Raw genomic sequence first — 12,749 nt, forward strand, 5'->3', positions numbered from 1 at the left:
TTGGCTTAGGCATGTGATTGATTTGTTGTTTCTGTGTACTTCCTGCCTCTTCAGTCCCCTGTCCCTTTGTGTGGGCTTCCTCAGTGAAGCTGGGTACTGATCTACTAATCAGGCCTTGTCCATCAGGTAACAAAACTGTCAGGATAATGGCCTGGCAATTTGATTGGCAACATATAGTCGGTATGAGAGGCAAGTCGTTTTTCCATCCGTTGAAAATAGTGTTAGAAAAAAGGAACTGGCTGATGAAACTGAGTTTTGGTGTCCCTCACAATGACTTACATCTGCTGCTGTATTTTGTTAATAGATCCTACTTTTATTAGCCACTGAAGAAAGAGGTCGCTAGCTGTGTGATTTAATAATGTTAGCTGATTGTAACCAACCCACGTAGCTGACACAGGCACCTTGTGGGTTGTAAAGGCTACAGATTGAAAGCTGAGCCAGATGTTCACTCAGTTTCATCATCAGTTAGTGATAATGCCCTTTGGATGAATACTGTCTGAGTGCTTTACCAAGAACAACCATTCACAGAAACTGGAGCTGATTTACAGAATAATAAGCCTTTCATTAAATTCTCCCAGTTCAGATTATTTCAATTATCTGTTTTGTTTTTTCTGTTCTTGTTTTGGCTTTTGCTTATTTCTTGTACTGTACAATTAGTGATGAACTGGCTGCTACACAGACTAATGACAGAGCTGCACGTACTTTATTGCTTGACATAATAAATGTTCATGTTTCTCCAGCTGATACAGGACAGTGATGCACTGTTGGCAGACAGAATGATCTTAATAAAAATTTTAATAGTCTGGTTGTCACTGCTGAAACTGTGATGTTAAGTTACCAATCAAGAATAATCTCACTCCACATTTCAGTACAATAAATGATCTCCACTCATCTGCTTGTATCTACTTAAATAGGTAAACATGTCAGTTAAGCAGTGTTCAGATCACGATGACTGCTCTGCTTTTGTCTTGGTTAGGAAGTTTATGATATGTCAGCCAGTGTTATATCCTAATAACCTATATCACAAAAGAACAAGAATCACAGAAGAAAAAATATGAAGTAACTACTGCACAGCAACAGTTATTTCCTTTCCCTAATTTAAAATATTGTGTCAATCACAATTGCATATTATATATACTGTGATGAAACGTACATGGAATTCCCCCTTTTCTATTTATTTCATTCATCTTTTGGCAATTTTGCAGTCAGGAATGATACTGTAGTATTCTGAGGACACAGGTGACAAGAAGGTGAAGTCACCAGCAGAAAATGAAGTTGCTCTGGATTCCAGCTGTTTGAGAAGACTGCTTTTGAAAGAGGATGGTGACATAATGATGCTAGCAGAAGTGTGTGACAGTGAGGTGATAACTGTCAACATAGCTGTGATGGTATGTTTTGTGATGAGCTGCAGAGACATGGTTTCACACCAGCTTTTAGACACAACATAGACTCTGGTGATTTATTTTCCTCCTCTTGCACTGCATACCACAGGGGCGTGTTGCTTTGTACAGATTATCAAAAATGTTGTACACATACCTCGTCTTGTACACATACCTCATCTTGTACACATACCTCTTCTGTCATGGGCAGAAAGTTGGTTGTTATGCAGTAGAGCAGCGAATGGGAGATCAGGCACAGTCCTTAGTTTGCAAAGGTCTGACACACAGTGTTTGCAATGTGCTTGGCCCTGATGCTAAAGACATCTAGTTGTTCTTAGGGCTTTCCGCTGTGAGGAACACCATTTGCTGCCAGCTGGGTCGCAACAATGCCGGGCTGCTTGTACACTGCAGACAGCACTGCTTCACCAAGACTGTTCTCCTTGTGGTGGCAGGTGGTGTGATGCAAAGCTGTTGAATTTGTACTACTGTCTGACAGTGTATGTTCCATTTTGACCAGATTCCTTATTTGTTTGGATTTTTACAATTCTCAAAAATGGTCAGCTTCTGTGTTGTCACATTCATTTGCTATCAATTGAGTTTTTGAGATATTATCTCAACTGCTTTTGTAGTTAACAGCTTTTCTGTAACAACCTCCTTTTAAAGATTAGCTGACACATTGCTCTCAATTCTAACACGGTTTTTCCTGTTTTAGTTGCTTGGTTTGTTTTGACTGAAATCTTATGTCTAATGGTCCACATTTTAAAAATATTCAGTCCATATGCCGATATATGAAGACATCAAAACAGAATTTAAGCACAGGGAGTGATACAGTGGGTGTGGTTCATCACAGTTTGGACTTGGCACTTGGTTGTTGCATATTGAAACAGAGACAGACTTTGTTTCCCATTATTCATTAAAAATGTCATTTTAACTGAAGCTGTCGGCTATGTCCTGCTCCAAACTATCGTTGTTATGTTGGCCTTTATCAATCCACTGTCGGTCGACCTCTAATTTTTACAACAGATGACCTGTTAGGACTCATCAGGAAATTAAGCATCATCTCTCAATGCAGTCAGTGCCATGACTGTTTGGGGCCCATCATTGTGCAGTTCCTGCTGCTACACAAAGACACGCAAATCAATGGGAGGAAGACACATAACCATTATTAACCGTCATTGAGCAGATTTATGGAACGACTGGGGCTGTAGCCCATTCCCCCTTCCAACAAGACACAACCACATTTTGTGCTGAAGCAATTAGCCTGATTACATGATTGTTCAAACATTATGCTCAATACTGATGCCACAAATGAGATTTGCAGAGTGGGGAGTCTAGCACATTAATGGATACACACAGTGATGACAGCTGCCAACAGCACAGAGGGAAGTATCGGTATATAGTAGATGACCTCGTTTCACACACCACAGCAGTTGTACGGGTTGATATGGTGGGCGCATGTTTTTGGATGTTGAGTTATAGCAAGAGCCATTTTTTTTGCTTCATTGCAAGTGACTTATTCTTGTGTTATACTGCTGTGACCCTGAACCATGGCAGAGCAATGGCAGCAGCCAGAACCTCCCTGTGCAGTGTAATCCTCACACACTCAGAGGTTAGCAGACATTTTGACTGTTATCAGATGATGACATCAGGGTCCAGAGGTTAGCTGTTGCCTGTGTTTGGTTGCTCTATGTCGAGTAGTTTTTCTGCAGTGTCAAGGTGTTTAATTAGCAAAGAAATAAGCACACCACACCTTGTTTTTATCAGTTTGGCAGATCAATCTTACATCTGCAGGCTTCATGTTTCAATATAGATATTAGATCCCTAAGCTGCTGTGTTCTTTTTCTGAAAACAAAAGCAGGAGTTAAAAGGAAACATTTCCCATGTGGTAATGTCACTCCTGCATCAACAGCTGAAATAAAGAATGTGTGAATTTTCGGTCATTGCAGCTTCCTGGGTTGTTTCCAGTCCTCAGGATACTCCAGACGCATCACTGTTTCCTTCACTGCTCCTTTGCCATGCAGCAAACCTCATGTCTGACACACAGTGTCTCTTGTACATGGTTCTGGACATCTGTGCCTTGTTGTGGTTTTGTCCGTTTGTTGCAGGTCTCCAGGAGGAGGTAAATTGGCTTTGTTTGTTCCTTTGTTTACTGGTCTGGCAAAGATTTAGTCGGGCTGGTCCCAGTGGACTAAGAGGCTTATTGTAGCTCCCAGTTGATATTCTGGTGGGTACCTGCTTTTAGTAAAATGCTTTTCACAACTTTGATGCAGTGTAAAAAATAGACTTCATCATAGTATTCTTAGCTGCATTGCATTTTGTTGACATTTATTGTTCCTCACACCAGTACTGAACTTGACACTTTATTATTTTTCACACTAACACGAACAAATCTTTTGCTGACCCGAACGGCCATAGTGATTTCATCTTGCCATCAGTCAGACCAGCAAGCTCTTGAAGAGGTATCATAATGAGACGATAGGGTTGGTGAGTTTGACAAGAGCACTGCCGTTGCTCGAGCCTGCTTGGCTGTGTCCTGTTTTTTTTCTTTTCTGTTGGCAACCTGGGAGTACGTTGCTTGGAGAATGTGGGTCAGCTCTTGTACGTTCATGGAGAAAGGAATTTGCTGCAGCAGACCAGACTGGTGACATGACAGACGAATTGTCAAGGTAGATGGGAGTGGAGCTAAAAAGCAAATGAAAGAGTGGTTTATGGAAAGAGGTGTTTTTTCTGAAAAGTCTGATAAACAGGTTTATACTGTCACAGCTCTGCTAAGCAATTCACACTGTCTTTCTGGAGGAAAATAACTGTAAATTTATTTTGTGCTTCTGTTGTTTTTTCCATTATTGACAGATCCTTCAGCCATTTTATTTGCGTCTAAACTGGTGCAGACATTGATGCAGTAGTCCTCTGGCCTATAAACATTTTCATCCCCACCCACTCGTCATGTTATCTGTCATGCATACATAATGTTGACTTTTCCCTTTTCTCCAGATGCAGTGTAGACTTGGCTGGTGACTGGTCTACAGGCTCTCCACTTCTCTTGTCCCTGGAGTCAGGCAGTTGGGGGGCAGATTCCTGCATTCCCCTTCACTCAGTCTGAGTCTTTTTGTCTGGACAAAACCAACTGCCTGCCATTGGAGTACACAGCTCATCCTCGCCCGTGTTGCTTGGATCAGCACAGCTCATCTCCTGACTGAGGAGAGCGCAGCAGCTGCACAAGATTCACCTTCTGCCAACTGATCCCTCCCGGCCCTGCCCACACTACCCCGTCACCATGGTGCTGTCACAACGGCAACGAGATGAGCTGTAAGTCGCCAACACACCTTTCATAACATGTAGCTGAGATGACGATGTCAGATTTTAAATACATGGATTTCTACACTGTTGAAATGATGCGCATCTGTTGCTGTTTCATCATGGGATGAGACGTGTTTCATTTCACCTTCATACTAGATTCACTTTTATGTAGTCACACACTCTGACACTTGCACAACGGCCCAGTACAACCACATTCTTGTGATGTTACTGTGCAACTTGGAATGAGCATGGTTAGGTGTTTTTCTCAAAGACGTATTAAAGGTGTTTCTCCAAGGAGGGAAGAACAAGATTCATTTCAGGACTGCAACTAAGAATTATTTTTATCATCAGTTAACCTGCTGAGTATTTTCTCGATTAATGAAATAATTGTTTGATCTGTAAAATGTCAGGCAATAATGAAAAATGCAATGCACAGTTTCCTAAAATCCAAAATGAATCCTCACAAATGAGAACCTCGAACTGGGGAAAGTTTGGCATTTGTTCTTGAAAAATAATGCAACAACTTATCTATAGCTGTCCATTGTATTTTCTGCCAGTTGACTAATCTTTGACTCAACTAATTATTGCTCCTCTAATCCATTCAGAAATGTTTGTTTTGTATCTGTATATTTCATCCTAAACCAGACTGTTGGTTACCAGAAAATGAAATATGTCAGCAGTTGTTTCTGTATAAGAAAGCAAAAATGTTGGTTAAAGCTATTAGTTATACCAAATGCCAACAATTCAGGCTACGTTTATTGCCCCTTAATCAGTGCTAAAAACCTTGGCTAGTCAAGAATAATGTTTTTGATTTAAATATTTTGGGGGAAATTTTATACCCTTGTGTTAAAGAGTAGATAGTGGAGAGATAAGAGAAGAGAGAAGGGAACTATGTGCAGCCCCTGCCAGACACAAATTTCTCCATCTTCATAATCTGCTTGCTTACATTTTTGTTGATACGTTCATGTTTTTCTGACTCATCTAATCAGATGTGAGGGTCCAAGGAGCTAAAGCTGCATCAGATGTTTTTTGAAGCTGCCCACTGACATGATTGCCAATTGCAGTATCAAATAGCTCTCTAAATACAGGAGCTTAATGTGGGCCTCTTCCAGTGAGCACTGTTTATATGCCTAAAGCATAAAAGGAATATCACCTGTTTGAATTGTCCTTCCTATGACACTATAGTGTTTGTGTCCAGACAAGAATGTGTATTGCTTACTAGAATCAGTTTAAATGGGGAAATATTTGTTATTCTTTTGCTTCAGGAGGAATCAGTGAGTGGTTGAAGTTTCCTGATCTCCCCTGAGGTCTTGTAGCACACATGTACTGATCCTCCATCTATACTCCCCACCCATGAAAATGTTAAGTATTCACAATTTGCCCCATGTGGCCTTAGTAGTAAGCTTAAAATGTCACCTTTGGCCTCAAAATAAATGCAATGGGGAAAAAACCAGGGGTGCCAAGTGTTGTTCCAACACTCGCTTTGTGCACACTGTCAGTACTTAGTGATTCCTCAGGGAAACTATGTGCCCAAGATGTCTGAAATCTGCCTACAAATTGTCTGGCTCAGGCACAGGAGCGGCATACAGACAAAGAAATATCTGCACGTGTGCTATGTAGTATATTTTGAGCAAGTGGTAAAAGTGAGAGAGACTGCGATAATGGGGGAGCTGTAATTTGGCCCTGCTGAGTCTGTAGGTTTGGTAATTAACCCCTGAGGCGGGGGGATAAGAAGTTAAGGCAGCTCGATGGCAGATACAAGGTCATGAGAAAGAGATGAGATAATGTTTCTGAGCTTTAGTCCGTAAGAATTCCTCTTCACTTCAGAAGTATGTCAAAACTGCATATTTTAAAAAGGATATGGTCGAGATATTTGCCTCTGAGTTGAAATGAGATGAGGACTCCGTTGATTGTCATTTCACTACAGTGGCAGTGATTAGTCAATTAATAGATGAAAGAAAATGAATCACCAAACTATTTTGAAAATCGATCAATTGTTTCAAGCAAATATGTAAAGATTTGCTACTGTTCAATGCCGTTTATCATAGTAAATGATGAGTCTTTTGGTTTTGAACTGTTGGTTAGACAATAGAAAAAATTGAAGATGTCACTTAGTTCTCTGGGAAATTGTGATGAGCATTTTTCACATAGTTTTTTTTTCTTTAATTTTGCAGACTAAATGATTAATCGTTTAATCGTGAAAATAATCTGCAGATTGTGAATAATGAAAATAATCGTTTGTTGCAACCCTAATTTTTGTCCACCATCTGTTACTGTGTCGTTAAGAAATGCATCAGCGTTCACATGACATGGCTCTTAACATTCCCAACTATGTTTCTGTGTTTTTAGAATAAGCACTATGGGAGGGGTCTGTTGGTATGGAGAGATCTATTGGAATGCTAATCTTTCAAGCTATTTGCTATTCAGAGGAAGCTGCCAAGGTCCCCCCGACCCCCCATCCCTCTTTTCTCCTCTGTTGCACAAGTCTCTGGCCCTGTAGCTTACAGGAACTGGTGTCCCACTGGTGTGGGACCATCACACCATTTGAATCCCATTCAAGCATCTGTTGCATTCTTCCCGTTGGAGTTGTCGCTTGGCTCAGTTGGTACTCTCATTGAGTTTGTCGGCTATGAGGTGGCCCCAAGATCTTATTTCCTAACTGGCAGCCTCATTTTGGGAAACCCAGCGGCCAGTTTTGAATCGGGCAAAATGGCAGAGAGGGGGAATGGGAACAGTGACCACCTGACTGTCTGCTAGTCACGCTAGTTTTTCATTGGGCCCCCTCCTTTCTTTGTCAGAGTCTTGTTTACCATCAGCCTGCAAACAAATTTTGATTTTGTTCCTGTTGCATTCAGACTTCAACCTCCTCTTCCACGTTTTTAAGCTCAACTGTCAGAAGAGATCAAATAACTGCAGGGAAACTGTCAAATCTGCGCTAACTTTGCGGTGTGTTCACTCATCACAGTGAATTTTTTTGTCTGTTTGTTTTTTACGTGAAATCATGAAAACAGAAAACAAGAGAAGGCTTGTTGTTTTTGTGTTTCCAGCAGACATTGACCTGCTCTTTGACATCGGCCAGAAAGACAGCAAAACAGTTTTATTATACCAGTGTGGAAGAACATATTCTAAAAAGAGAAATAGTCTTTGTCCCCTAAACTGGCGCTATTGTGTCAGCACTGCAGTCAGATGCTGTGATTGCGTAGCATCTTCACAACAACTCTATTTTTATGAGCATAGCTGATGAAAAGCACATTTGTGCTTCTTTCCAGGGTCAGGGGACTTGTTCCCGCTGGCGGGTAGTAAAAATAGATACAGAACACAAACTATCTGCTCCCCTGAAAGACCTGCAGCCACCCATGTGCAGATGTGCCTTTGCTTTTCAACTCTCTCTTTGCTTTACAAAGTAAACCCTCTCATCCTTCTCCATGTCTTGGGCTACAAGATGGTTCATGTGATTTTTGTCCTTTTTCCATCGCCCCTTGGCTGTAATTGTGGTGACATAACAGATGAACTGCCAAGACTTCTGCCATTAAGAAGACTTAAAGGTGACTTAAACAAGGTACAATGAGAGAGTGCAGTATAGAAGGCACATAAGCAAAGCCATGACATGAGGAGTACAATGTTTAGTTAAATGTTTACTGTTTAATCCTATGGCCTGAAACACTTTCTTTCTCTATTCAAACATATTGTGTGTATCATCTTATGATATTATGATGGATGATATGCTGTTTACCAGTCCTCTAATATTCCTTTGATCATGCACATGCAAAGTTGTAAATTTATCTAAATCTAAAAAGACAACATATATTGAAATATTGCTGTTAAAGCAAAATCAGACATTGATTTGGTGTCTTTTTAAATCAGTCGGACAATTTCAGTGCGCATACCTTTATGAAGCCATGATTGCATCGTCAATTTTAAGTGTCAGTGACCAGATTTGAGGATTAAAAGGTCAAAGCTTATACCTTTTTCTTTAATTGCGCCGATTGCATCGATTATTCCTTAGGTGAGTCCAGAGACGCAGTATATGAAATGGTTGCTATGAATCTAGTAGCGCCTTAGAGGTTTGGTGTGACAGGTGCCTCCAGAGGGGGATTGCACACACATTTATTGCTAGCACACACATACAGTTGCATGTTCTGTTCCCGAGCCTCTCTGTTGGTGCTCAGGGTACTGAACATGGCCGGGTGCATCTGCAGGGGGTCTATCAGCACTGTGGGTCTGATTTTGCCTCGGGACGAACACACAGATGGATTGGCATGGTAGCATGCTCTGTGGTCTGGACCCATCATCCCATGTCAATCATGCACTGGCGACAGTGTAAAATGAGCTTTGTTTAAGGAAGAGGACCAGTCTTTTCATGTTTGACTGCTGCAGCTCTACAGTAAATGCATTTGTATTGTCAGCTGATTGACTAGTCGATGAACAGAAAAAGAATAAGCAAATATTTTAATAATTGATTCATTTTTGCAGCCATTTTTCAGGAAAAATGGCACACATTTATTTGTACCAGCTCCTAAAATATCAACATTCATGCTTTCTTTTGTGCTGTATGTTAGTAAACTGAATAGTTTTGGGTTTTGGACTGTTAAATAAAACAAGCTATCTGAACCACATTGGACAGTTGAAAATGATAAAATGCGTTTTTCACTATTTTCTGAGTTGATGATCATTATCAGTTAATCAAGATAATAATCCAAATAGTATAGGCAAATAAGTTTTAGTTGCAACCCATAGGTCTGTACTCAAGAATTGCAATAATTGATATATAGTTATATGGTTTAGCGAAAAAAATCTGTCTTATTGTCCCTATGTGCAATGGGAAACCCCTCTCACTTCTATCCTTGTTAGTGGCACGAGGCAATGCACAAGCCACTATTGTAACCTCTCGCGTTTTTTTAGTATCACGAGGCAACGCAAGAGCCACTCGCCTCTATAGCTCGTCAATAATTCGCAAAGTTATTCGCAAAAAGAAGAATTTCCCATAAGAAATGAATGGGGAAATTTCCTCAAATTTCAGCCTTTTTCAATCGTCTGCTGCTTCGCCATACTTTCTCCTAGAGACTTCATTCAAACTTTAAAACGTAGATAATTTTGTCGGGTCGAAATGAACCTTGGCACATTTTTTGATATCTCTTACGGTTTTCGAGATATGACCATCTCAAGACCATAAAGTTTGTCAAAACAATGCTCAGAATTTCTCCCCCTAGAGTGGATGACATCATCAGTTAGAGTGAAAGAGCCAGTGAGAAATCGGCTGAAATTTTTTTCTAAAATTGCCGTAAAATCCAAACGGTGAATAGGAGACACATAATTTTTGGATCTTTTTGTAGACAAACCTTTCTTATCTCATCAAAGTTCATTTTAAAGGGTTAGCCCCCACCAAATTTAAATAAAGAGGGATCTTGCACCAGCTGCCCTGCTCTGCTGCTCCATGTAAGCCAATACTCCATGCTCCATGTAAGGTGTGCTCCAACACACCTGATTCAAATGCTAATCTCGTTACTGGGCTCTGCTGAAGCCTGATAACGAGCCATTCATTTGAATCAGGTGTGCTGGAGCAGGGATACATCTAAAACATGCAGGGCAGTGGTACTCCAGGACCAGGCCTGAGAAACAGTGGTATAGATAACACCAGCAGCCCCCTTGTCTGTCAAAATTTTGGCGGCGCCGGAATTGTCTAGTTATCCTTTGTTTTTCCAACTTTGAATTATACACATTGTAATGGGATTTAAGAATATACACTCTAGTCTTTAAAGCTCTGGCTTCAGCTCAACCAACACAGCTTGGTCATCACTATGTCACAATAATATGTGCATGTTACACATAAACTCAGAAATGGAGTGTGACATCTTTCTGTAATTTGATGTGAAGACCAGACAACTGGTTTTTCAGCTTCGTGCTGCTTTTTGATCTGCAACTGTACTGCACACTCTCACCTTCTTAGTGGTTGTATTAAGCCTGAATTCAGTAAAAAGGCAGTCCTGGATTGGACCTTTCCTCTTCCGTGGATCCCAGTGAGAGAGAGAGGTTCCCCTTAGAGGTGTTCCTCTGGCTTTAGGGTTGATCCCCACTGCAGTGCTCATTACTTATCTGAAAGACAACTGCTTGTGTCCCTCACAGCCCACTTATTTCACGTTTGAAATTAGCAACATTATAATAAATGGCCCCCTAAGAGGCTTTGAGATGATTGAGGGTTGGGAAATAGGTAAAGGTGAGGAACTTGATGAACCAAATTCTTATTTTCAGCTTTCAGTAATTTTTCCCTCTGAAATCATGCGGTGGATTAATTGTCTGGTTAATCTAGGTTGCGATTGTCTGCTAGTCATATGCTTAATTTCTCCAGTAACCAGCAGCTTGGGCTCTTCCTCATCAGTCAAGCAAGAGAAATTATTGATTGGTTACATTTTTCATGGAGATCCAACTGTAATTGGACTGTTATGCAACCCTGTCATATGACTTTTGTGGTATGTTTCTGCTAGCAAGTTCTCCTTAAGAAGTTATCAGCTGTTCAGTACTCAGCTGTTTAGAATAAGAAGAATAAGCTTAACTTTTTTAGCTCCCTATGGGCCTCCCTTTTCGCTTTACATACTTTATGCTTAGCTAAATATATGTTTCTTGTTACTTGGACACATTGCACCTTGCAGTAGAAGTAGTAGTTTATGTTTTACAAATGTTAGTTAATAAATGAAATTTTTTCTACCCATCTGACAATCATTTGACTGTCCTGGACATGCGAGATGAGGCTTGATGTACCTGATGATTATGTAGCTGGTATTTCTCCTGCTGTTAATGACAAACTGACATAGTTCTTTCAGATGTCAAGCTTGAAAAATGCTCACCCTAGTGTTTTTTTTTTTTGTTCTGTTTTGGGTTTGTTTTTTGTTTTTTCGACTTACCATCAACTCCAAATTTCTGGCTTAGGTAAATTGCCATACCGATTCAACAGGTTCATATGTTGTCTGGCCTATGACTCATGTCTTGGCTTTGTAAGTCTGAGGCTCAGTAATTATTGGCCATTCAACTGTATGAGCATTGTATGAGATTCAGGCCTAGGCAAAGATAATTCAGCTGTCACTGACATGTATCATTATTTTTCACATTTTTTACACTATATAATTGTCTTATGAAAAATATGCATTGATACATTGGAAATGATTGTTACTACATCAAAGCAATTTTTTGTTTGCATGTCAGTTGGGAAGTTGGGAATCTTTTTGTGTTCTTGAAGCCAACAACTGAGAAATTAGCATGCATTGCTCATAATGTTAATTTCACATCTTGGTGTTACTGAAGTCAGTGTTATTGCGAGGAAAATAGTAGTTAGTTAGTGTGACTCCAGTTCTATGAGTATAGCCGTATTAAGACACATTATTTTTCATATGCTGAAACTTTTATTCTGGTAATGACTGTATTGCAAAATCCATGTCATGGCGCGAGGTAACACAGGTGATGAAACTGGTATATCACCTACCCCTACCATTAAATCACTATTACAGAAAAATGTTCATTTGAACTTGCAGTATTATTCGAGTGTGGCTCAACTGTGCGGTTAGTCATGCCAAAAAAGCACAAACATGGGTTAATGTTGGATCATAATCCAATTATCATTGAAACAGAATGGCCCAGCCACCACTAGGTACAGCTTATCCTGTTTTTGCACTATTTGAGATGCGCTTGACGTATTATGCAGCACATTTCAAACAGCTTTGCATAGTTAACTGTTTTAGTTACTAAAAATGATCACATTTGTATTATATACACAGAATGTATTGAAATCTAGGAAAAGGTGGAGGCCTTTTTTAAAAAGTGTTGCTGATCTCTTAATTGACATGAAAGTGAATGATCATGCAGCAGGAAGTGATGTCACTGGCAGACATGCTGGGTGGCCGACTCACCTCTCTTGGAAGGATGAGGTCATGCATCTCTCCCTCTCTGTGTCACTGGCTGCTCTTTCTCTTTCCCTCTGTTAAGGGTTTGTAGTCTGTGAGAGAGCAGCTCTGTACCAGGTCTGACTGACCGCAACATTAATATAACCTATGTGAGAACCCCTAATTATTACTGAATGACACA

At 40.3% G+C, this 12,749-nt stretch overlaps 1 protein-coding gene across 3 annotated transcripts in view; it reads left to right on the forward strand.

Moving 5' to 3' along the window:
* The window catches only part of LOC121609010 (lissencephaly-1 homolog), a 38,710-nt gene that overhangs the window by 3,102 nt on the left and 22,859 nt on the right, over positions 1-12,749 (forward strand). For all 3 annotated transcript variants that reach the window (XM_041940508.1, XM_041940510.1, XM_041940509.1), the window contains exon 2: positions 4,371-4,685. In XM_041940508.1, coding sequence (XP_041796442.1) covers positions 4,654-4,685 — 32 coding nt within the window. In that variant the 5' untranslated portion in view covers positions 4,371-4,653. The remainder of the gene's footprint in view (positions 1-4,370; positions 4,686-12,749) is intronic.

This window comes from Chelmon rostratus, chromosome 7 (genome assembly GCF_017976325.1).
Source record: "Chelmon rostratus isolate fCheRos1 chromosome 7, fCheRos1.pri, whole genome shotgun sequence".
NCBI lineage: Eukaryota > Metazoa > Chordata > Actinopteri > Chaetodontiformes > Chaetodontidae > Chelmon > Chelmon rostratus.